Source organism: Podarcis vaucheri (genome assembly GCF_965113315.1).
Source record: "Podarcis vaucheri genome assembly, chromosome: 1".
NCBI classification, from domain to species: domain Eukaryota; kingdom Metazoa; phylum Chordata; class Lepidosauria; order Squamata; family Lacertidae; genus Podarcis; species Podarcis vaucheri.
This window is the reverse complement of record NC_138759.1, coordinates 76109966-76134208: the sequence shown is the minus strand read 5'-3', so window position 1 is coordinate 76134208 and position 24243 is coordinate 76109966. Positions and strand designations below refer to the sequence as shown.

The window sequence follows — 24243 nt, the reverse complement described above, 5'->3', positions numbered from 1 at the left end:
TTTTGTTTCAGGCACATGCCTGTCTGACATGTGGTCACTATAGTTAATGGGCTTTTGTTTGTACAGTGTACAGTTTGTTCATGGGTCCTGCAAGCAGCTTTTTACCCTGAGGGCTATCAGTCAGGCTATTTTGTTCATGTTTTTATTATCAATAGCTGAAAGGATCGAGCAATAACAGTGCCATTGTCCTGTGGAAGCACTTTATGCATCCATCTGGACAGATTTGGCAGGTGTGGCTGAGTATTCCACTTTGTGGCGGAAAATTGAGCATGCGAGACCACTTTCCATAAGTTGGATTTGTTAGCATGAGTTTAAACGGGGGCTGTCTGTGCTGGGAAGAGGCAAATAGCCCCTGCTGAATGTCCAAGGTACTTCCATCCTCTCTGCTTTCTGCTGAAAATTCCAACCTGGAGGCAAGCGATAGTTTTATGGAAGCCGAAAGTGTTTTGAGAGGCTGGGCGTCCCATGGTGTGCACGGACACATGTTCTCACACACACCTTTTTGTGCCGTTTTCACCTGTGGTCCAACAAGTGAAGGAGTTTGCTTTAAAACTAACAAACAAACCTTGCCAAACCTGTTTAGCAATGTCAAGAGCGGGATCAGTGTATGCGCCATAAGCGGTGATCCCTCTTTCAAGCTGCCTGTTAAATCTTTTCAGCAGTCTCCAACTGTAGGTCTCATAGCCTTAATTACTTTAGAAAAAAGACTGCAGAGGTTGCATTGTAATGTATTATGGTCCTCAGGGAGTTCTTTCAGCAGTGAAGATGAGGTCATACAACTGGGTGAGGTGTGACATACAACAGGGTGGTGGAGTGTGTGTGTGTGTGTGTGTGAGAGAGAGAGAGAGAGAGAGAGAGAGAGAGAGAGTGCACAATGAAGGTGGATAAAGGTGCATGGACTAACTAAGGCCGTTCCTTTCCATGGAGCTCGTTCCTTCCTTTTCTATTTGCCAGACATTTTTCATAGCATTAATATCCAAGGGGCAAGAATAAGAATAATAAAAAGAATTTGCCACACACTGCTTTGCTTCACAGGAAGGCTAAGAAGGCATGGAGTGTTGAGGTCCTGTTCTGCAAATAGTGAAGCCATGTTCAAGTATACAGAAGATCCTTGATGTGATTATTAATTTTCGGGGGAGTGGGTGGTTCATGAAGAAAATGGCACAAGTAGGATTGGCATTGCCTCCACTCTTACACTACATTCAACATTTTTCGCCCAGCTTGGCACCAAGAATGGCACAGTATGGCCGTACCCTTGGGTCCACAAATTGTGTTTGGATTTCCTAGCCAGTCACTGTTTGCCCTCTCTGCCTGTTCCTTTCAATGACCCTCCCCAAGTTCAAGAGGAGGAGGGGTTTTTACTTATTTGCACTGTGGTATGAAGAAGGCAGGATAAAGCAGGAGTCCTCTTATGCTGTTTCTCATCTTCCTCAAACGGCTGTGCAAGTGACAGGAGACTCAAAGCCCAAAGAGCTTGAGGGAGAGGCAGAGTTTTGTTTCACCAGTGCAGAGATTTACATAAGGAAAGAGGGGGCTGGGGGCTCATGCTATTATTGTGGGATCTTGTGTTCTCGCTGCTTGTTTTCTGGAATATAGTGATAGGTGCCTTTGCCTCATAATTTTTTATTTTTATTGTAAAAGGACACCTTTTTAAATTAAGCTTAAGTTCTCAGATAATTTAACTTGCTAAGAAAGATGCTGGTGACTTTTTGGTATATATAAGAGCTGTTGTGAAGTCTGAAATTGGCAGGCACTACTTTCATTTTGCTGCTAGGAAAAGATCTGTATTGTGCGTCCTGCGTTACCTCTTCCAGATTGTAACTGGATACATTTTGTGTTGTGTTACATTTCAGGCAGCTGTTCTTGATGTACAGCCAAAAAGTACATGCTCATATGCTTAACAGCTAGACAGAAATGGGACTTGCATTGAGCCTGGCTGCCTTTGCTTCACACAGAAGAATTAACCACATTAACTGTTTCAGCATGAAAAGTAGCTTTCTGATAGTTGTAAATATTTTGTTACTTACTGTTCAGAGAAATTTGGGTTCAGCATAGCCTCTTAAGGTTCAACAGCATTGAATGGCATTATTTCATAGGAATTTTGCAGTCTTTTCTTCTGCTTGCAGATGGCTTGTACACTAGTAATCTGGCTTTCCTTCTCTGAAGACCCCCATCTATCACCTTTTGGACCCCACCCCCCATCTATCACCTTTTGGAAGGATGGCTAGACTTAAACGACTACTTCTTCCTTTCTTTTAACTTTATAGCTGCAGCGTACCTTTCCTTTCCTCCTGCAGATCCTTACAGTGCAAAGGTTTGGCCTGCTACAGAAACCACGGAGGGAAAGTAAAACCATTTCCCTGCCAAAATTGTGAGAGCTGGCTCTGTACAGAGCTGCTCCCATCAAAAGAACTGGAGGAGAGACAGGGGAGTACACTTGATAGGCTGTGAAAATCTCCCAAGTGGAAATGCAGCACTGGGATCCATCAGTGTGCCAGATATGGGGGCTCTTTGGGGGCTCCTGCCCCACCTGGCAATACCAAGGCCCTATTGTTTCTGTTTTAATTTTGGGTGAGGGTGTGCCCAGATTTTCAGGCTGGCAGAAGCTGTGCACCCTGCTCCCCCCACACCAGGGCCTAACACCCAGCAAAGAAAAACTGTCTGCTACTGCATACCTTTCCTTTTCTTTTCCTTACCAGCTGGAGTGAAGTGCTCAGAGCAGGGGTAGGCAACCTAAGTCCCGGGGTCCGGATGCGGCTCAATCGCCTTCTAAATCCAGCCCATAGATGGTCCGGGAATCAGCGTGCTTTTACCTGAGTAGAATGTGTCCTTTTATTTAAAATGCATCTCTGGGTTATTTGTGGGCATAAGAATTTGTTCTTTTTCTTCTTCAAAATATAGTCCGTCCCCCCACAAGGTCTGAGGGACTGGCCCACAACTGAAAAAAGTTGCTGACCCCTGACTCAGAGCAAACAACAAAAAAGCCCTCCTGCCTTTGCTGGCTGGTTAACCCTTTCTTGAAACGCATAGGTTTAGTGTTGCTGGGTTTTTTAATCCAAAATTATTTTCTGGTGCTTTACTTTTAATGACAGCAATCTTGTTCTCATTTGTCTTTTCCCTCATCTGGAGTACACTGAATGGAAGTTAGTGCAGTATTTTCAGGGCTGCAGGCTGGGATCCCCTCTAGGCTTCCAAGCTATCGTTCTGTTGAAATGTATTTCAGAATCTGTTTTTAATGCTGCAGCTCAGCCCTAGAACTGTTACAGCAGCTTCCTTTTATTTTATGTTGTGAACCACACTGAGATCTATGAGTAAAGGGCAGTATACAAATTTTAACAACAACAACAACAATTGCTCAGAAGTAAGCCCCACTGTGTTCAAGGGGCATAAAAAGGTAAAGGACCCCTGACAGTTCAGTCCCATCACGAACAACTCTGGGGTTGCGGTGATCATCTCGCTTTACTGGCCGAGGGAGCCGGCGTTTGTCTGCAGACATTTTTTGGGGGTCATGTGGCCAGCATGACTAAGCCGCTTCTGGTGAAACCAGAGCAGCGCACAGTACCTATTTATCTACTTGCACTTTGACGTGCTTTTGAACTGCTAGGTTGGCAGGAGCAAGGACCAAACAACGGGAGCTCACCCCGTCACGGGGATTTGAACCTCCGACCTTCTGATTGGCAAGCCCTAGGCTCTGTGATTTAGACCACAGTGCCACCCACGTCAAGGGACATAGTGCCTATCAAATGCATTTAAAATTGCAGTACAAAGATTAAATTCAGTGGGACTTAACTTCTGCACTCCGTGCAAATAAGCATATAGTTAAGAACTGAAAATTGTGTTTTGTTTTGTTTTTGCAATGGGATCTAGGCATGTTTCATTTTGTATGAAAGCTCTTGCTTCCCATTTCTATCTCTGAAGAAATTGCTCCATTCAAGCAACAGGGTTTTGTATGCCACATGCGGAGTATTCCTTCCCTCGAGGAACAGGGAAAGTTCTGCACACACTCTCCATTAGTACCACTGGATTATATTCAACATTTGCAAGATAGGTTACTTCAAATGATATGTTACTTTTAGTCTCTGGGGCTGCAATCCTATGCATATTTACTTGGAAGAAGGCCCCACTAAATTCTGTATGACATCTGAATAAATATGCATAGGATAGTATTTTTATTTTAAAGATTGCAGGGGAGTGCAGTTTCAAAACACAAAGAAGCACCCCTCTCTTTACAGTGGTACCTCGGGTTAAGAACCTAATTCGTTCTGGAGGTCCGTTCTTAACCTGAAACTGTTCTTATACTGAAGCACCACTTTAGCTAATGGGGCCTCCTGCTGCCATCACACGATTTCTGTTCTCATCCTGAAGCAAAGTTCTTAACCCGAGTTACTATTTCTAGGTTAGCGGAGTCTGTAACCTGAAGCGTCTGTAACCCGAGGTACCACTGCACTTGGGTATCTCTTCCTGGCATTGCCACAGGAAAAGCTCAGGTCATGGCCAGGGCATGTTTTTCTCCAAGGAACACACTGCAAATCATATCTTTTTTAAAAAGGAAATGTTATGAGACACATAGTTAATTAAATTGGATTAGCCATGCAGCGGCTCTTTACTCACTGATTTACTTTGCTGTATTGCTCGTGGTTGAGAGAAGGCAGGCTGGTGTAGAAAAATATCAGTCTACGAAACCAAAAAAGGGGGGGAGAATGTGATATTTCTTTCTATTTAGATGGGCAGAATAACAATTCTAAGGAGGTCTAGATTTTATGAGAAATTATCCAGCACACTTGGCTATGTCTACTTTCTGGGAGTGTTTGTGAGGCGGGCATGAGAATGAGACCAAGAGAGATGTATTTTTCTGGTGGCCAGTACCTACACATTTTAAGCATCCCTGTTGCAAGTATTAGGCCACATTCACGCCACACATTTAAAGCACTATGAGACCACTATAAGCCGCCATGGCTTTCCCGCAAAGAGTTCTGAGAGCTGCAGTTTGTTAAGGGTGCTGAGAGAAGACCCCTGTTCCCTCCCAGAGCTTCGATTTCCAGAGTTCCCTGTGAAGAGACATTGGTTGTTAAATCACTCTGGGTTCTTCGGGAAGGTACTTCCAGTCCCATCTTTTCCAGGGCACCCATGCTTCATATAAAAGAACTGCAAGCAGAATTTATCTCTTGGCATATATGGTAAACTAAGCAGAGTAACCACTGTATATTTCTGAGGTTCTCCTATTAGAAACATATTCTTCTGTTTGGTTTGAATTTGGCCTTATGAGCATTCACAAAAGTCTTGTTATCCTTGGTTGCATAACTTGGCTACAGGGGAAGTCACAAATACCTTCACCCAGATGATCTGCTGATTGTACCCTCTTCCTAGATGAAGGACAGCCAGTGTCTGGAAAACAACAGATTTGCTGTTGCAAAGATCTTCCTCGGCCCATGGCAGGGATGGAAACCTCAGACCCATGGCTCATACTTGGCCCACCATTTGGCACATGAGGTTTAAAACAAAAACAAAAAAAACTGCACCCACCTGCTCAACACTATCTGGAGCCAATAGTGAATAATCACTATGGCTTTGTTTTGAGCTTTGTTGGGCCCACAGAAAGTAATCTGTGAATACAGGTTTTTAACTTATATCCTGAAGTACATGTTTACTGTCTTGTATCTTGGCTATCATAAAGGAATCACAATAAATTGTAAAATCAGAGTCATGCCATGGGCCTTGTTGGTGTTCTTCACATTGTTAGCCTAGAAGTTCATCTAGGCTGCTTCTTCTGACATTATTTCCCTATGGTAATTTTGCACAGGCATTTCTTTAAATCCACATCTTTTCTAAGGGTGCAAAATCCATTCATGAGCCACAGAAAATCCCAACAGTAGCCTGGCATAATCATTGATGCTGTCAAACAAATTTAATAAATAACTAACATTTAAAACAACAACTGCTGCACTCTACACAGGAGTGCACAGGGCCCAATTCATATAAGTGTAGAAGTGTGAGCTTCTCACTGTCCTTTTGCAGCTTGATACATCACAGCAGCAAGACAAGATGCTCATGTACAATTTCTTCTAGTTTTCCTGAGTGAGAGGGCCAAAGACCATGCAGGAACTTTTCACTGGCTTGCATGTATTTTCCTTACTGCATTGGTTTAGAGTACAGTGGTACCTCAGGTTACATACACTTCAGGTTACATACGTTTCAGGTTACAGACTCTGCTAACCCAGAAATAGTAAGAACTTTGCTTCAGGATGAGAACAGAAATTGTGCTCCGGCGGCGCAGCAGCAGGAGGCCCCATTAGCTAAAGTGGTGCCTCAGGTTAAGAACAGTTTCAGGTTAAGAACAGACCTCCGGAACAGATTAAGTACTTAACCTGAGGTACCACTGTATAATCCTGGGTCTGTTTTGCAAAGGGGAGAGCAAATGAGGGAGTATGTTGGGTTGGCCTTCTCTTCCTTCTTTCCAACCCCTTCCCATTCAGCAAGTGTAGCATCTTTTGCTATGTGACAGGTGTGGACATCATCTACTTAGGTTGCTGGGTGCCTGGCTTCACCATTGCAGCTCTTTTGCTCAATGTACTCGTTCCTGCTGCCACTTTGTATGTGGGTCATGGGATTCCATAGTATGTGGTTCCCACATGGAGGAAAGGAAAGTCTTCTTTTCCCCCCATCACTGTGTGCCTTCTGCAACAGAGAGTAGAATTGCACCCTTTAAGACTATATTTCAAATTTCAGCATGTTTTCTGCATGTGAAAAACTTGCATTTCTTAAAAGCATTTTAAGCCATTTTAACCAAGGTGGTCAGATTGGGAGACAGGGAGAGAACATCAGAATTTATAAACAATAGGAGTTTAGCACTCTCAAAATTAGATTGACAGAGTGTGGTAAAATTGACATTGTGCTTCCAGCTTATACCATGACTTAGTTCATCTTATTATGCTGTGAATGTAATCCTTTTTTTGGAAGCCTATCTGGAAAAATTGAACCTACTGTAGTACATCAGCTGTTTATAATCAAAGAAACATATGTTTAAAAGAGCTACAGGGCCTTTATAAACTATGTGTGCAAATTACCTTTGGAATTGGTTTATTGAGTTGTTGAGACCATTGCTTTGGGTAACTGTTCTGAAGCATTGTTATGAATTAATTGCAAACTTTTGATATGTTTAGTTTTGCTTAGGCCAGTTAATCAGACGTGCATGTAACTTAATGCAGCTAATGAGCCTGCAGGAATTAATGCTTAGTGTTGCCTTTCCTTTCCTAGTGAATATTGCTTCCAAAAATAGAAGAGGACCTACTAATAAGATAGATAATGCTGTTTTTGTTATCCTAGCACTTCTCTGCATGTTCTGCCAAACCCTCCCCATGACAAATAATAAGAATAAGAATAAGAATAATGCAATATTTGAACAGACAAGGAGGCAGCTGAGAAAGGAATATGGTCATCTCTCCTTAGGCAGTTTAATATGCATATTGTATCATTGGCAAGGAGAATGCCAGTCCCTAATGTGTTTCTCTGATTTGCTTCCATTCACATGCAATCAAATTGGTGCATTGCAAATTTAATTGCTGTCATTTGGAACATAGCTGCATACTGATTTAGCCAATTTACCAGCTAAAGAGAATTATCTGTGTACTGTATTACATGTGTGCGTGAGAATACATGGGCTCTGTTGGGAGTGGGGAAGGCAAGAGGTCTGTTCCGTGCTTGGCTATGTCATGTTTGCTTTCTTATATATGTACCGTATATCCCCTCTGGGAAAGGAGGATGTGCCATGCCAGAACCCCAGCTGTGACCATTTATATAGAGTGATAGCTTTCCCAGAATCGGGAAGATCTGGCATTAGGTCCTGGTCCCGAGCACATTTAGTGTGTTCGAAAAGAGTCTGACACTGTGAACCTAAGTGCCTGGAGGTTAAGGTCTCTTAATTTCGGCAGAACTTGCCTCCAAGTATTGACTTCCCCTCTCCCATTCCTGGCATCCTTTTTATTTCTCTTTCCTTTTGACTCTCTGTCATTGCTTAACTTTATAGTCTCATCTGAAGCTTGTTTTCATTCTCCTAAGATCTTGTTCTGCAACTTCTTAGCCTTGTACTTTCTTTCTCTTTTCTCCCCACAGGCACATTCCACATGATAGATTGCTGGTGGATTCAACCTTGTTTATATAAAAGCATTTCATAGCCCTGCCAGACAGCTGTGCTGGCAGGTCACTTTGAAAGACCATTCATGTGTATTGCAAGTGAAGCCTTGGATCCGGGTGGCACTCCTGCCATCTGGAACGGGCCCGAAATTAAATAATTCCATGTGCTTCTTGAAAGGTGGTAGAATTTACTTTTATCTGCACCTCCTCTTTTCCAGTTACCAAGTTTCCAACAGAAAGAAATACCAGAACTTCCAGCTTTGCAAACATTTGGGAACAAAGACTTAACTCTCCAACTGCTTACGTGGCAGCATATTCTTGAGCTGAAATGTAGATTTATTTACTCAAGGCCAGAAGAAAAGAGCTGAGCAAGGGCTTCTCTGAGGGGCATTGTATCTAATATCAAAAACATAAGCTAACACTGGTTTATTTACGTAAATGCTACAGCATGTCATATAAATGAAAGTTAGCATTTCATATTTTAGGCACAGCCTCTTGTCTATATCATGTGGTGTTTTAAAGTAAGTCTTCAAAAAAAAATTCAACCCCTCAGCAGGATCACTCTTAGCAGCAGCTAATATTGTGCAAAGATCAAAAGGTTTGAGTCGGGGTTTGGATTATTTTGAACGTGGAGTTGGGGAGGGGGTTACTGTTTCTTTTTTAAGACCCTTGCACATGACATAAGGGCTGCATAAAACCAAACAGATTATTTTGTGTATGCTGCATCTGTAGATTACTGGGACATTATCACATAGTTAGTTTTGTAACCTTTTAAAAACATTTTGAACTTAACATGAGAATCAAAACTTGTGTCATAACAAAGCCATTGCATGCATTTCTCCCCTCACACTGCACTGTCCATTTTGGTGCAGGGTGGGGTGTGTGTATATATATATATATATATATATATATATATATATATATATATGCAGGTTTTGGTGTCTTCGGGTGTCTTCCCGTGTAAGAGTCGGGGTGTCTGGGCGACGTTTCGACGAGGTCTCACTCGTCATCTTCAGGCTGGTGCTTTCGGCTTCTTGTTACTGGAACAGAGCTCTGTTCCAGTAACAAGAAGCCGAAAGCACCAGCCTGAAGATGACGAGTGAGACCTCGTCGAAACGTCGCCCAGACACCCCGACTCTTACACGGGAAGACACCCGAAGACACCAAAACCTGCATTCCTGTACCCGTGAAAATCTACGAAAGCATATATATATATATATATATATATATATATATATATTGTTGTTTTACTGCAATGCTGGATGGTTTATGTCCAGTGGGATGCATTCAGTCTACCAAAGCATTCCTTGGGAAAGTTTTATTCTCCTTTCCACCACAACAAATGGTCTCAAAGTAGCTTATCCCACAGCAGTTGCATGCCCCAGAGCAAAGGGTTTTGTGGGCAGGATCAGTCCAAGACCAAGCCAAACCTCCCAAGCCAGAGCCTTGTTCAGTACACCACTCTCATCCTTGTATTTTCATTGGAAGATACATTAGTCACTTTCATAATTGGAACCCGTGACTGTGTTGCAAAGAGAACAGTGTGCACGTGCAAAGTGTTTCTAGTGGTTTTCCTACTGGTGGCAGCCCCTAGACTACCTTGCCTTGATGGTCCACATGCCAGTCACAGGTGCGGGCGAATCCAGTGATGAGCAGTGGTTTATGTTGTTGGCACCTAGTGGCCAAAAGGTGGTGCTTGAGGAAAGTTGGAACTGAGCAGGCTCAAGGCCAGACTGAAAACTGTATAACAGAAACAAATAAATAAAACCAGTTGTTGTTCATCTTACTGGTGTAGCCCTAAAAACATTATACAGTCGTACCTTGGAAGTCGAACAGAATCCATTCCCCAAGTCCGTTCGACTTCCAAAACGTGTGGAAACCAAAGTGTGGCTTCCGATTGGCTGCAGGAAGCTTGGGCGTTTGGGTTCCAAAGAACATTTGCAAACCGGAACACTCACTTCCAGGTTTGCGGCATTTGGGAGCCAAAACATTCGACTCGCAAGGCATTTGGGATCCAAGGTACGACTATTTGCCCTTTCCTCCCCACTTAACAGGCTGCCAAAGGAGGTGTAGAGATCTGAACTAGCAGAGGGCTTCCACCTTCATTCATCTGGCTTTCCCCCTTCACCGTATCTCTTTTTCTTCCTCTGGGCTCTCCCTATCCACAAGATGGGAGTCTCCAGCATGACTGCTGTGGGCACCATGGCACCTTTAGACATCACCTTCGCTACCCACCTGAGCCCCCTGCCCCTCTCAGTTTTATTTTTATTAAATATAAATTAGGCCAAAGAAATTAGGCCAACGGCTGCATGAAATTAAGCCAAGAGTCACACGTGGCCCCCAGCTGCAGTTTGCCCATCCCTGACCTGGTACCTCCCTGAGTGTTGCTCTCTTGGGTTCCCACCCTGTAGCAAGGTTCTGTGGTGATGCTTGATCTATACGTAGTGTCACAGGGAGTGAGGTCTGGGAGAACTCTCTTCCCCCTGCGCAATTCATGTTGAATTCTGTGCATAGCAATTTTGATCCCATCATATGCCTCTAGAAGTAAAAAGGTATAAGGGAGCTCTTTTTATATTTTTATTTTTTAACCAAAATAAGTTTGGAGCTCCTTGAAAGACCTGCACATTACTGGGAATAGAATCCTGCACATGTTCTGTGACTGAATATCCTGCAGTGAATCTTGAGGAGAGTGAAGGGGGAAGGAGTATTATTTTACTACCTGAAGCAAAACAGGGGTTCTCTGTTAATACATCAGAATTAATTCCACCCCTTGAAAATCCAGATTTCAGATAATTTAAGCTGTCCCTGGGGCTTTCTAAGGACTTGGCCTTTTTGTACCATGTGTTTACAAGAATAAATACTGTCAACAGAGCTATATTTTTTCCATAAAGCTGAATATGTCAAGCAATAAACACTGGCCTAGTTTCTGAGCGAGTTCTATTTCGGTGACCTCGGCCAATTCTGGCTTCTTATCACAATGCAATTTTTCACATTTAACAGATCTTAAATAGAGTAACGTAATCTGTTGGACCTGTTTTGTGAATTAGAGCTTCTTCACATATTACAATTTTAAATGTATACAGTGGTACCTCAGGTTAAGTACTTAATTCGTTCCGGAGGTCCGTACTTAACCTGAAACTGTTCTTAACCTGAAGCCCCACTTTAGCTAATGGGGCCTCCTGCTGCCGCCGTGCTGCCGGAGCACAATTTCTGTTCTCATCCTGAAGCAAAGTTCTTAACCTGAAACACTATTTCTGGGTTAGCGGAGTCTGTAACCTGAAGCGTATACAGAACAGAAATCGCGCAGCAGCAGCAGGAGGCCCCATTAGCTAAAGTGGTACCTCAGGTTAAGAACAGTTTCAGGTTAAGAACAGACCTCCGGAACAAATTAAGTTCTTAATCAGAGGTACCACTGTATTGCTTATCCTCACCTTGACGTTCATTTGAGGCATCATATGAAATAGGCACATAAAAATTCACAACTCCCAGTCAAATCTAGATTGTTTCATTGATTTTTTTAAAAATTGTATTAATATATTGTTCAGATTTCAAAAACTTTTATATAGTGCAAGGAAGAACGAGATAAGAAAAGCAGGGAGTGAGGGGGAAAAGCAGAAAAAGAAAGTGTATTTGTTACAGGATTTCTGTTTTATCTGTGATCCTTGGCCACCAGCTTTATTTTGCTAGAGATATATTGAACAAACAGGTAATCATTTCCAGAAGCTTATAGTCAAAGTCTCCAAAAAGATGTACTCCCCTCCCTTCAGCAAAGCACCATATTTTTCTGAATGTCTTTAAGTCTTTGTGTGTGTGCAGGGTGAGTGTGCATACATTATTCCATGGGTGGTGGAAGGCAATTATTCTTCATTGTATGGTCACAGTCCAAAATAACTTCCCTGGTTTCTTTCTTCTTGTTGGCCAGAGTAACTTTAATAAGTTTTAAATGGCCATTCCTGAGTTGGGCAGCTGCTAAGATTACAATATGGGAGATTGCCTTCTGGCAAATTCATTTGAAGGGACCTTTGCAGAGCCAAGATTACATCACATAGGCAGTATGTTATACAGACATATTCCAGAATCAACATAGAGCATGATGCCATATCCTACGGAGAATGATCTGCCATAAAATGAAATGTTAAATTGTTTACACACTGGAGAGAAATTCTGAATGTGTGGAACATAATTTGAATAGGGAACTGGCAAAGAATGGTAGCTGCCTATTCAATATTATAGTAAGCATACAGCACCGCATAGTATGTGATGCTAAGCTATGTTAATAAAGGAAATAAGAAAACATGTGTTCCATATTAAAGGTCTTGAAAGATATTAATCATTTGTGTGCAGCAGGATATGTAGGCATACAAGACAGGAGAAGGAATGCATTAGGAGGGGCAGGGCTGCTGGACCAAGTGACATTTTGTGCCCATGTAAATACACGGAAAGTTATTCACTTAATCTGGCTCTTGTTTCATAATAAATGAAATATCTGTTGTATGCCTGTGCTTGAGGGGTGGGGGACGGACAACTATTACTCTCATTACACTGTTTTCTCCCACTCATGAGTCACATTCTTTACCAAGCACAACGGAGTGCCAGTGTTCAAGCTGCCTCTCTCTTCAACACCCAAACCTCAAATTGTCCTGCTATGAAATCATAGCTGACTGAATTAAAACAAGACTAATGTGGAGCATAATTGTACCTGGTCAGCCTACCAGCATCCTACACCATTTTTTCTCATTATCATATTAGGGCTGCTGCTGGCAAAGGCTTATTTGACAGTGAACTTTTCCCTTCCCACCAGTTGTCTTGAACTTTGGCAGGATCAAGACACTGGGCAATATTGCAATGTCACCAGTGGGGATTTGAAAGATTCTTTAAATGCCCATCTTGCAATTACAAAGGTCTCTTTACAAGTCTGCAGAATTAGATTGCAGAAGAGCTGGATGAATGAACAGTGTGATTATTGTTATCATTATGCTAATGTTTAAGCATGGTGTTTTTATAATGCCCGTGTTTATGTGCAGTAAAAGCCCACTGAGTGAGTGCTGTCATGTTTTAAGCCAAATGAACACTAGGAAAAGAGAACAAACACACTGCATTTCAACCAGCGCTCGTCAAAACCAGAATCTCAGTGGGGAATCCATGAATATGAAATATATACATTTTACTAATAATAAAAATCTGACAGTGTCATCACACGGCCCCCAGTGAAGGATTTGTAGTGCCACATCACAATCCTGGATTTATATGAAGTTAGGCTGCTTAACCTTCTCTGAGTAAGGTAACTGACTGGCATGCTCTTAAGAGCCAATTCATCTTAAAGATACAGTAATGTGTATAATAAAATGGGTGTGAGTGAGCGTCTGTGTGCACACGTGCAAAAGGGGCTGCAGAACAGTAGACAGTTAGTGGCATGGAAAAGAGGGTGGCCAGTGTGCAAGGGACAACTGGGAAGAGGAAGGAGGAAATGGGTGAAGGTGGAACTGTGTGCGCGTGCACAGAGTCATGACCATTTGCTCAGTATCACACCAACATAGCTTTCCACCCTCTCCCACACACTTTGCTTTATTCATGGTTTGGGTACTTGAACCACAGCTAAGGAATCAGTCAGGGTAAGAGTTAAGTAAACCCTCCCAGCTGCCACTTCTTCCCTGAAAATGCTGTTCAAGCATGGAGCTAGGAACCCTGTATTTGACTTAAAACATGTAGTTTTGTCCTCACAAACAAAAACAATTTTTTAATCCCCTCTCAGAAAGAGAGCAAGATATGCTTGCCTTTGAGTGTGCATATTCGTCTCCTTTGATAATGTGAAAATAATAATTTGGCAGGACAGCTCATTAGACGAGCGTCACAAGCTACATAACGTCTAACATCATCTAATACTAATTACCTTTTCTTGTTTGTCCTACAGCAGAGAGGGAGTCAAAAGGCAACTCTTTGGGGAGTTGAAAGGCTTCATAATAGGGCTTCTCACTCTAAGGGATAGAATTGTTTTGCCCCTTTGTTTCCAGGCCGCTAATAAACCACGTCATGCTGTGAAGCTTTCCATACTCTTTCTTGCTGTCTCATTTTAAGCTTTCAGCCTGTAGGATGTTGCTGCCTTTTGTATTTTTTAGTATGTTATCTTGGACATATTGGTGACCGGTATGTGTATGTACTGTATATTCAAAATCCTATAGCAAGCTCATATTTCAACGTTTTGCTTCATGAAACTTCTTAAAGTGTTACATTGCAATATATGAACCTGTCAGCTGCATTTGCATTCTGGGATTCTGACAATGAATTAATTGTTTATATTTGCAAAAGCAAAATTTAGAGGACTGCTAAATATGCATTGTTTGATTCCTTTGCAAAACAATGTAATGCTGTTTGCATTTGAGTATTTGCTATGGGTAGAAGCCCTGTGCTCTTACTTCTTTCAGTCCTGGCTCCTAAAAGGCCGAACGGTTTACTGTTTCTGTGTAGTACAAAGTGTGATAATGGATTGCTTCAAACTCCATTTAAATGGCATTAAGTATACTCCAGTTCTTCAAGGACATTTTAGAACAAACTGTACATTCTTAGTGATGACAAACAAGAAAAGAGTCAGCAGAGAACTGTTGAACAGGGTCAAATCAGTGGTTGCAGGTTTCAAGGACTTGAACTTTGCAAAAGTGCTCCGTATAGCTGAATCAAAACTTTGTAAAATAAAAAAGCCAAGGCACATTAATGAAAGTTGCTAACTTTCAATTAAGTCTGAACTGTGGCATGGTTCAGAAAAAAAATATCTCATGAAGTTCGGTGGCTTTGCAATTTTATTATTGTTATTTATTTATTCAAGGCTCAGGATCATTTGAACCTAAAACTCAAAGGTTGCAGTCCTGGAAAAGTGAATCATATGTTTGTGTGGTGGTGGCAATTCAGCCTAATTATTGTGCACTAAAAGCTGCCAACATTACTCCCAGCATGGAAGTTTTCATGTCATTTCAAGTTCTCAGTGTGGATAATAAGGTCAAATGTTGTCTCTGGCTGTTGGTTTGGCTTTGCAGAGGAGCCTGGTTCTACTTGTAGGTCTCCTAGCTGCACTCCCCACCCGTAAAGCATACCTCTGAGTGTGCCCCTTCTTCACACAGCACAGAGTTATAATATGAAATTTTCTCCTACAAAGAAGTAGTGACGACACCCTACCTGGATCAATTTGGAAGCGGATAACATAAATTTATGGTGGACAAGCCTATCGGTGACTACCGGCTATAAGAGCTGTGTTCCACCACCGCTGTCAGAGGCAATATGCAAGTTGCTGCGAATCACAAAGGAGTGTGCTGTTGCATTTGGTCCTGTTACCCATAGGCATTTGGGTGGCCACAGTGAGAACAAGATGCTCAATAATAATAATAATAAGTGATGAGAGAACTATTGCTATTCAGAGTAGGCAGCACTGGGTCAGATGGACAAACAGTTATTCTTGAGGAATAGCTTATCAGCTTCACTAATCCTGGCATCCCATAAGACACAGACAGCAGCAAGCTGCTAGGTGAGGGGCATCTTTTTAAATAAAAGGCTGTACAGTCGTACCTTGGAAGCCAAACGGAATCCGTTCCGGAAGTCCGTTCGACTCCCAAAGCGTTCAGAAACCAAAGTGTGGCTTCTGATTGGCTGTAGGAAGCTCCTGAAGCCAATCGGAAGCTGCAGAAGCCTCGTTGGAAATTCAGCTTCGAAAAATAGTTCGCAAAGTTCACTTCTGGGTGTGCTGCGTTTGGGAGCCAAAACGTTCGAGAACTAAGTTGTTCGACTTCCAAGGTGCGACTGTATAAACATGAGATTAGCTAGGTGTCGATTAATAATGTGAGGGAGCCTGTGCAAGTTCTGTTTGATTCAGACGGCTTGAGATCGCTATCAGTCGCTGTACTTAAAATGTTAAATGATTAACTTCAAACGTAAACCTTCCCTACCAATTACATTATGGTATATGATAGTAATAATACGTCAGTGAAAATAGGTAGTGATGTTTTATTTTAAAGAAACCAGCAATGATTCAACAAGACTGTTATAGAGCAACTGGAACAAATACTGCTCAGCTGATGTATAATTAGTCTGGAGAAATAAAACACTCATTCAGAACTTGGCAAGATCTAGAGTAAGCGGTGTAGCCTGCCAATTCTCAGTGAAGGGGAAATGGTAGCCAATCCCTTCTCTACGTGCTACCAAAAAGAACCCTTTTGTTTCCTTGGTATGCTGCTAGCTTTCTTTCACAGAATCTTTCCTGTTCCAAAATCCAAGGGCCCATCATTATCACTTACCCTTTTCACCTAAGGTAGCCTCTACTTCAAGGATCCGCTCTCAGTTGGCATCTAGTATCTGCAGGAGATTTGATAAAATGCACATAAAATCATAATGTAGAGGACAATATACTGCTAGAGGTGTTAATATTGCACTTTGGTCTGGATATGCTTTAAAAGAAGAATTTGTTCATCCTATTGATATTTGTTTGCTCACTCTATAGCCAGCCTTTGTTTTGTTTTTGGCTTTTTTTGAAAATGATGAAGATTATATATACACACACACTGCAAATCCTTCTCACAACTGGAGAATGGTGATATTGATGCTGGCTAGAGAGACCCCTGAATCCATTAAGGTCAAAGAGTGTGTGTATATATAGTTAATAGCAGCTGAGAAAGCGTGTTCTCCTTCATGGAGAGCACGTGTTGCGGTGGGGGCCGCCAGGACACTCCAAAGTTGGGGGCGGGCTAATTGTTCGTTGGCCACTGATGTGATTGGGGCTTCCCTTGTTGTTGGGAAGAAGTTAATGTTGCCATTTGTTGATTGATAGCCAGAAATGCTAAAACTCCTTGCACGAGGCTAGGGCTTCCTCTTTTCGACCGTGCATCGGATTGCCCATACCCCCCCCCCCTAGAATTAGGGTTGTTCGCTTTTGACCTTGCTATGCCTGTCATGGGGTCGTCTGCTCTTGGGGCAGGGGCCCGGTAGGAATTTTGTCCATCTAGCTGATTGGCTGGGGCCATTTGGTTTTTGCCTACTGCGTAGCAAATCATCACAACGTGTAAGGTTGCGGTTAGGCATTGGTTTATGGTTTGGTTGGTTGAGGGGCAGTGGTTGAGTGCCTGCCCTTGGTAGGTTGAGTGCCTGCCCCTCTAATGCTGCTGCTGCAAGGGATTCTGTTAAAGGAATTGGGGGCTAACTATTGCTTGTCCACTCTGTCAAGGGGGCTCGGGCCATAGCAATGAGCTCCTGGTTGCATTTGGGGTGAGGGCAGGTTCCCTGCTCCGTCGCTAGCCCCAAGTGTATTCCCTTATTCTGACTTTCGCATTGTGCGGAATGTCAGTCTTTCCCCCATGGTGGGGGCAGATAGTCGCAACCAATGCCTAAGCAACCATTCACAAATTTGTATTTTAATAAAGTTGTGGCCAAAATTATGCCAAAATCTTAAACAAAGAAATTTCTATGTGATGTGTGAGTTATTGGGGTGGCCCTGGGGACCTCGACACACAATTAAGAAGAGCCATTGTGTTTATGGTAAATGAACATTCTCTCTTAGCTGTGGTTCAAGTGCCCAATTCATGAGTGAGGTCAGATGGCCATACAATCATATTTGCATCAAGTTCTACTCAGCATTTGAAAATCACCAACGTGCATTTTGTACCTGGCTGTTGGCCACTTGTGACCAAGTGAAGATGCCCTGGTACCAGGATGGCCCCTGATGTCTCCACCATCTGGAGCTGCATGCCTGAGGAACCTTGGATCCTGTCTGTTTTCACTCACTAACAACACATCCTATAGAATTCTATCTGTGCTACTTTATCTGCACAATCAGGAACCCAAAAGTCATATTGAAGAATCAAACTTTTGAGCCGTCTGGCCCCAAAATGGCAACTAGACATTCTGTTTTGACGACTTTAACCCTGGCTTAAGGAACCATTTGGTGCCTAGCTTATATAGCTGAGTTTCTAACACTGGCTCTACTTGTAAAAAATACCGTATTTTTCTGTGTATAAGACTCCCCCCACCAGTTTTTCAAGTTTAAAATTGGGGGTCGTTTTTTACATCAGTAGTGCATATGAGGGATTTCTTTATTTAGAGTCCCAAAAAATAGGGGTTGTGTTATACACGGGGGCATGTTATACACGGAAAAATACGGTAATCTGTAGGAAATAAAATGATGAGTTGAGGTTGTACAAACTGAGAGCCCTGTCATATGTCCTTGAGGAAGTGGTTTTTTTAGTAAAAAGCTAGGTGATTGTGAAAATTGCATCTGAATAGTATAGATCTGTGGAAAGTTCTGTTTTTGCATTTGTAAATACTGCTGTGGGGTGGGGGGGGGGAAACAACCTCAGAATAAAACCCCATCTTGTTTTAGTTTGCAAAGAAGCAGAACGTTCTATTCCTAGAGGAGCCACAAAAGTGCTTGCAGGCAAGGATTCCCCACACAAACATCTTACACGTACACTCAGTTTTTCAAGCTGAGAAGTGTCAGGCTGTGTTTGTCTATGGAAGGGAGACGTGAATGGAGTGTATTTATTTTAGCACATTTGGTACACGGCGAACCCACCAGAATCACTTTTAACTAATACATTTTAATTGCGCTAAAAGAACTACTGCTGAAGAAATGCCTTGTCTGATATGCTAAATGACACTTAAGATTTTTTAAAATCATTTGTAACTTTTGCTGTTGTTAGAAAAGATTGGATTGAGAGCGTAGCCCTGGCCAGAGTCCAAGAGTGCGATCCAGGGATGCCTTGTCCTGTTCAAGGACCCCTTGTAATGATGTGGAAGCTGTACTGGAATGCTTTGGTACTCTTGTACAGCTCCCATTCATTCACTGTCAGCGGAGCTTCCTGCGGAAAACTTATCAATGGAGTACACCCCCATAAGCCAATATAGATTTATCTCAGTTTTTCATTTGGTATTATTTATTTTCTGTCCCACAATTCTTTTTGCGAGTGAAGGTTCTTCTCCATCAGTAAGCACTGTGAAGGCACAACATGGTGTCGTTAAAATCGTTACCCAAACCAGAGCTGACCAGAATAAAATATTAACCAGAAAGAGAGGAAGCCACACAAAAACGCAGAAACCAGGCAGCAAAAGCTACAGTAGTTTTCTCATAAATAATTTCTGACACATGTTGCAACCTTCACTAGGGAAATGTACAGAAACATATCTACAAATGCACAATTTAATCATGACATAAATACAATTGATACAATAACTTGATTTTTAAAGGATATATAGTGGATTACACTTTTATCTCCTTAATTTATTTTATGGTAAGTGCACTTTCTTACCCTTCAGAAACATTTACATTTTTTCTATAAATACATTATTATATGGGTAGCATTTTAATGTTTCTGGCAGACTCATAGTTACTGTATGAATTAGTTTTATGTCATGGTTACATTGTATATTTCTGGACATATGTTTTTGTAGTTTCCCCAGATGAAAATCAGTACATTGGAAATAATTCATCAAATAAATAACTGCCACACACTATTGTCATTCGTTTGGAATAAAATGTTGACAGTTGAAATTTTGTTTTGAAACGAGCACTTCTGCTTTGAGCTTTTCCTTTTTTTTAATGTCATTAGTGGGAAAATGTCAGATTGGGAGAAGGTCATTTTTTTACAACATTACAAAATGTTCAAAATCATATTAAATGTTACTGTGTTCTTAGTTGTTTTTAAGCATACTTTATGGAAACGTAGTAAAACATTCACTAAATATTTTGATGATTTTTCGAAGAAAACCAGTTATACAAATCAGAGGTGTGGGTATTCTGTGCTTTAAAAAACAACCCAGAATTCTACACTAAGAAAACATGATTTTTTAAAAATAGTAATACTAAGCAATTATGTATACAATCAACATAATGAGTACAAATTTGCATTTCAAGTTATACATTTTGCACAAGTTATCCTAATTGCTCAAGTTAGGGGTATGGGCAGGGAGTTTCCAAGTTGGCCGCAGCAAATTTTGTTCAGCAACCCCTCTGTATTTAAATACTCATTTTTCATGCATTTCCAAATATTTCCTTGTTTTTGCAATTATAAAAAATAGAAGTCCACTTCTAAAACATAGCAGAATTCCACTCCCAGTACTATATTCAGCTCTTGAACTGTGCTTTGGGGGAATTGTGATGTGCACACACAGTGGCACACATCAGGGTCTCTCTTTGAAATTGTCAGGCACTGAGGGTGGACAAGTATCTTGAAACAGGCAGCAGGGAGAAGCATTGGCTAAAGGCCAGTAGTCTCATGGTACAAAGGCTGAGCCTGTTGACCTTCCCTAGCAACAAATTGCCAAGACTGTAGGAAGTTGCAGATCTGGGACGTCTATCTGCACCAGTGGCGCCATGGTAGCTTCAGCTGGAACAACCCCCTGCAGCCCCAGGGAGTTAGGTTCCAGTTTCTGATCCGTAGGGCTCCTGATTCCAGCATTGCACAGAGATGCCTAAAAGGTTTCATATCAGCAGGAAACCAAACTGAAAGTTACTGTTTCGGATAAACAGATATTCTTCTTCTAGCCGTATCTTCTGAATATCTACTTAGAGATTCTTCAGAACTGAATATTATAATTTTTAAAACGTTACACACACACCCATGCAAGAAACAGTCCGTTTAAATTGTTGCCAAATATACTGCTTTGTATTTTTAGATTTGACTAATCTGTGTCAGGACATGACTTTTATATTGGTGGGGCTTTTTCTTTGTTGATTTTCATTTGACCCAAATGGTGATTGCAGCTTGGGTATTCACCCTTCCAGATTACAGGAAGTACTAAATGGATGAAAAGAAAAAACCATTGTTCTACTTATCAGTTGTGTTCATTTTATTTTTTATTTTAAAAAACTTAGCATGTGCCCTAATTGAGCTCATGCTGTTAGCTACAGTCAAGAAGAAACTTCAATGAAGAAATGCATGGTGTGTTTTTTTAACTATGCATGAGGTGCACTTTTTGTGATGAAGTATCAGCTTAGAATCATATGCAGAAATTGAAATACTGTTATTTCAAATACAAAGCAAGAAATTCTATTTTCTTTGCCTGCAAAGAAACAGCACCTGCTATTTACATGTATTTTGGAGTCACCTGACTATAAAGGGCTAAGCCACTAGACCAGCCTTACACTAGCCTCTTGAAGCTAGTAAAAAAAGTGACATCCCCATTTTTTAATGTAATAATATCTGACTTCAAATATATCCAATGCCTCGTTCACATTATGTGAGTGCATATAGGGTGTGAACACTGAGCACTGTAGCACAAGCAATTAGAGAAACTTTGCTTCAGATTAGGAAGTTATTTTAATGCCAGCTGCAGGACTGACCTTTTCTCATAGTGTCTCACTGTCCTTTCGGGCCTGCGATGATTTCTCCCTGGAGCTTGATCTTTATGGGAAGTTGGTACGTTTTGTATGAAATTAGGCTTTTGTAACACAGCCAAGCTTAACCTCCTTTCTGATACACAGGAGCTGCCAGTGGTCCCAGCTGCACAGCACTAATGCATTACATATAGCCATTGTGCTTTGCGTGGTGCTTAATGCGCATGAGAGAACTGGGCCAAAAAACGTTGAGATTATGGCAAGAGTGAAACAAAACAGATGCCTAAGGAGTGAGGTTTATCCAAATAGTTTAGCATTGACCTCACTTTCCACCCACTGAAATTACAGTACTGTGAAAATTACAGTTGATTTCCAGTTTTGATCTGAGCACTTAGGAAAGTACATCCCTTAGCACAAAAGTCCAACTGTGCTGACATTCCAGGGCACCCAACATTTTCCAAAAGGTGCCCACAAATAGAAATGTCTGGAGCCCTACCCATTTATCCCATCTGTGTGCTAAAGTACAGCAGGGTCGTTGTGCTATATAGGATGCCCATTGCAGACTGGGAATCAACCTCAAAACATCCCTGTGACCCAGTGATGGTCCCAGCTCCCTAATCCTACATTTGGGTAATCCTTGATGCGTGTATGAGTAATGACTGAAGGGTAACATTAATGTTCCTTTAAAATATGGACTTTTTAAAATCATAGACATTTCTGAATAAGATGGTTCAAGTTAATGGAATGAAGCTACCATAGTCATCAAGATCACAATGAATTGAAAGGTTATGGATTCCCTCCCCCCCCTTTAGCTCCCTTTATTTGTGCAGTGGTGGTATTCATTAATTGAGTTTACTACAGTAGCATAACATCTTCCAGCAGAGAAGGAATAGATAGATGTTTTGGTTGTATACACACATGCAGGTAACATTAAAGTCAAAGTAAGCACAGAATGCTGTGACCTTGAGGTGAGTAAGGAGAGGAGAATCAGCTTAATTCTTCAACCTTGAACCTTTTTTACCACTCAGGGACACCCCAAAGCTGCTTTTCTGCCAGTGAAGAGAGGAGGGACTGCTTAAACATTTCATCTTGGCATTGTTTTTCTATTCAAAATTGCCCCCCCCCCCGGCTGTTTTCCTTTCTGGAGGAAAAGAAATTGGGGAGGGGAGTTATTGAGTGGGAAAATGACCCAAGGGGAATAGAGTAAGCACACCCCGCCAGAGCACTCCTTGAAATTACTGTATCATGCATCAGCTTGTTTTATTAAAGAAGCAAACAAAAAAGATTGCCAGGGCAAAGCTTAACATGCAGTTGCATGCAGCATTTAGTTTGGCATGGAGATGTACCGCTTATGAATTATAGCACTTACTGGATTTTATATCAATCTATAAATATCAAAAGAAAACAAAGAACTCTTTTTGTGGGTACCATTACTTACATTAAAATCCAGACTTTTATGCAAAACATCCATGCTCCAAGTTAGAACTTTCAAGAAGTGCTTGTTTGATCTTCAAGACTGGTGATTAATGTTAATGATAAGGTGTTGATTGCTACATGGGAAATCTATTCGTGGAAACAATAGCCTGTTATAATTCTTTTTAACTACCACATATGAGTGTTTAAATCTTACTCCCTTAAGACAATGGCCTCATTTATACATTATGATCTCCTGGTAAAGCTGCCTTTTCTCTTCCTGGTTTACAATTAATTGTAAAGTACACACAGTGATACTAAAAGTTCAAAACAGAGAAGCATCCTATGCCATTGGGGCAACATGAAAAAGAGATAGAAGGTGATAGAATCACAGAATGGTAAAATTTGCAAAGAGAACCGTGAAACCAATACAAACGTATTAAATAAATGTATTAAAGTTAAGACACCGAAGGGGAAAAAATGCAATGCTGTACAATTCATACACATAGTGAACAGAAGTTGGGCATACATTAAAAAATCCTTGGGCATTCAGCTGACTGGTGGAAGGCAATGTGCTAGTACAATGAAACTTCCTCCTTCTCTTCCCCTCATATCTTCAATGTCATCCCCAAATCTGTTCTGGAGGGTTGGGAGACTATTGAGTGAAAAAAGCACACAGTGTGGATTTTTCACTTACCAATAAACAGGAGACTACTGATATTTAAGTATATATCTCCCTTCAAAAGACATTCCTCATAATGCTAAAAGAAATTAAATCCCCCCCAAAAGGCAAAAATCCATAAATACTTTGTCATATCTGAATACTGAATAAAGCAAGGTACCACTTCAAACAAAAGAATAATGTAAACAAAAGTGCATCTTTAAGGCCCTTCTTGCCTTTGGGAAGCTCAACATCCTCAACAGTTAATAATGATTTGACAGCACAAAACTATCAAGGGTTGTAGCAGTGGTGAATGGGCAGCACCACTCCCACCCCTGCCCAGAGAAAGTCTCCATTATGGTGCAGCTGTTATGTTGTGCCACTATTTCAGTGATTTGTCAGCAAAGTAGCACAAGTGACTCTTGCTGTCAAGCACAGGTGTTGAAATAGAACCACTAGACCAAAGGACAGAGTGGAAGAAACTGTGACGATATTTCTTCCGGAGAGGCTTGAGGAGATTACGTACTTTGCTGGATATCACATAGAGATAGTGCATTAGGGAGATAGCTACTCCCTGTTGATTGGCCCCAGCATGAAGTATTCAGAGATAAAACTGCTTCTAAATATGGGAGGGTCCATTTTTAATTGCTCTAATGAATCATCATTGATAGATCTGCGCTCTGTAATTTGTATCAAATATTTTTCAACGCAACCTACACGGAGCTGAACATCT

General features: G+C 41.4%; 1 protein-coding gene across 4 annotated transcripts in view; it reads left to right on the top strand.

Annotated features, from left to right (window-relative positions):
* Window positions 1-24243, top strand: part of KCNQ1 (potassium voltage-gated channel subfamily Q member 1) — a 307659-nt gene that overhangs the window by 138163 nt on the left and 145253 nt on the right. Inside the window, exon 14 of one of the 4 annotated variants that reach the window (XM_082193514.1) lies at window positions 8349-8929. The exons of the other annotated variants lie outside the window; for them this stretch is intronic. Within the exon in view, the coding sequence (XP_082049640.1) occupies window positions 8349-8418 (70 nt within the window). The 3' untranslated portion in view covers window positions 8419-8929. Of the gene's footprint in view, window positions 1-8348; window positions 8930-24243 lie in introns of those variants that run through there. 4 annotated transcript variants of the gene reach the window in all.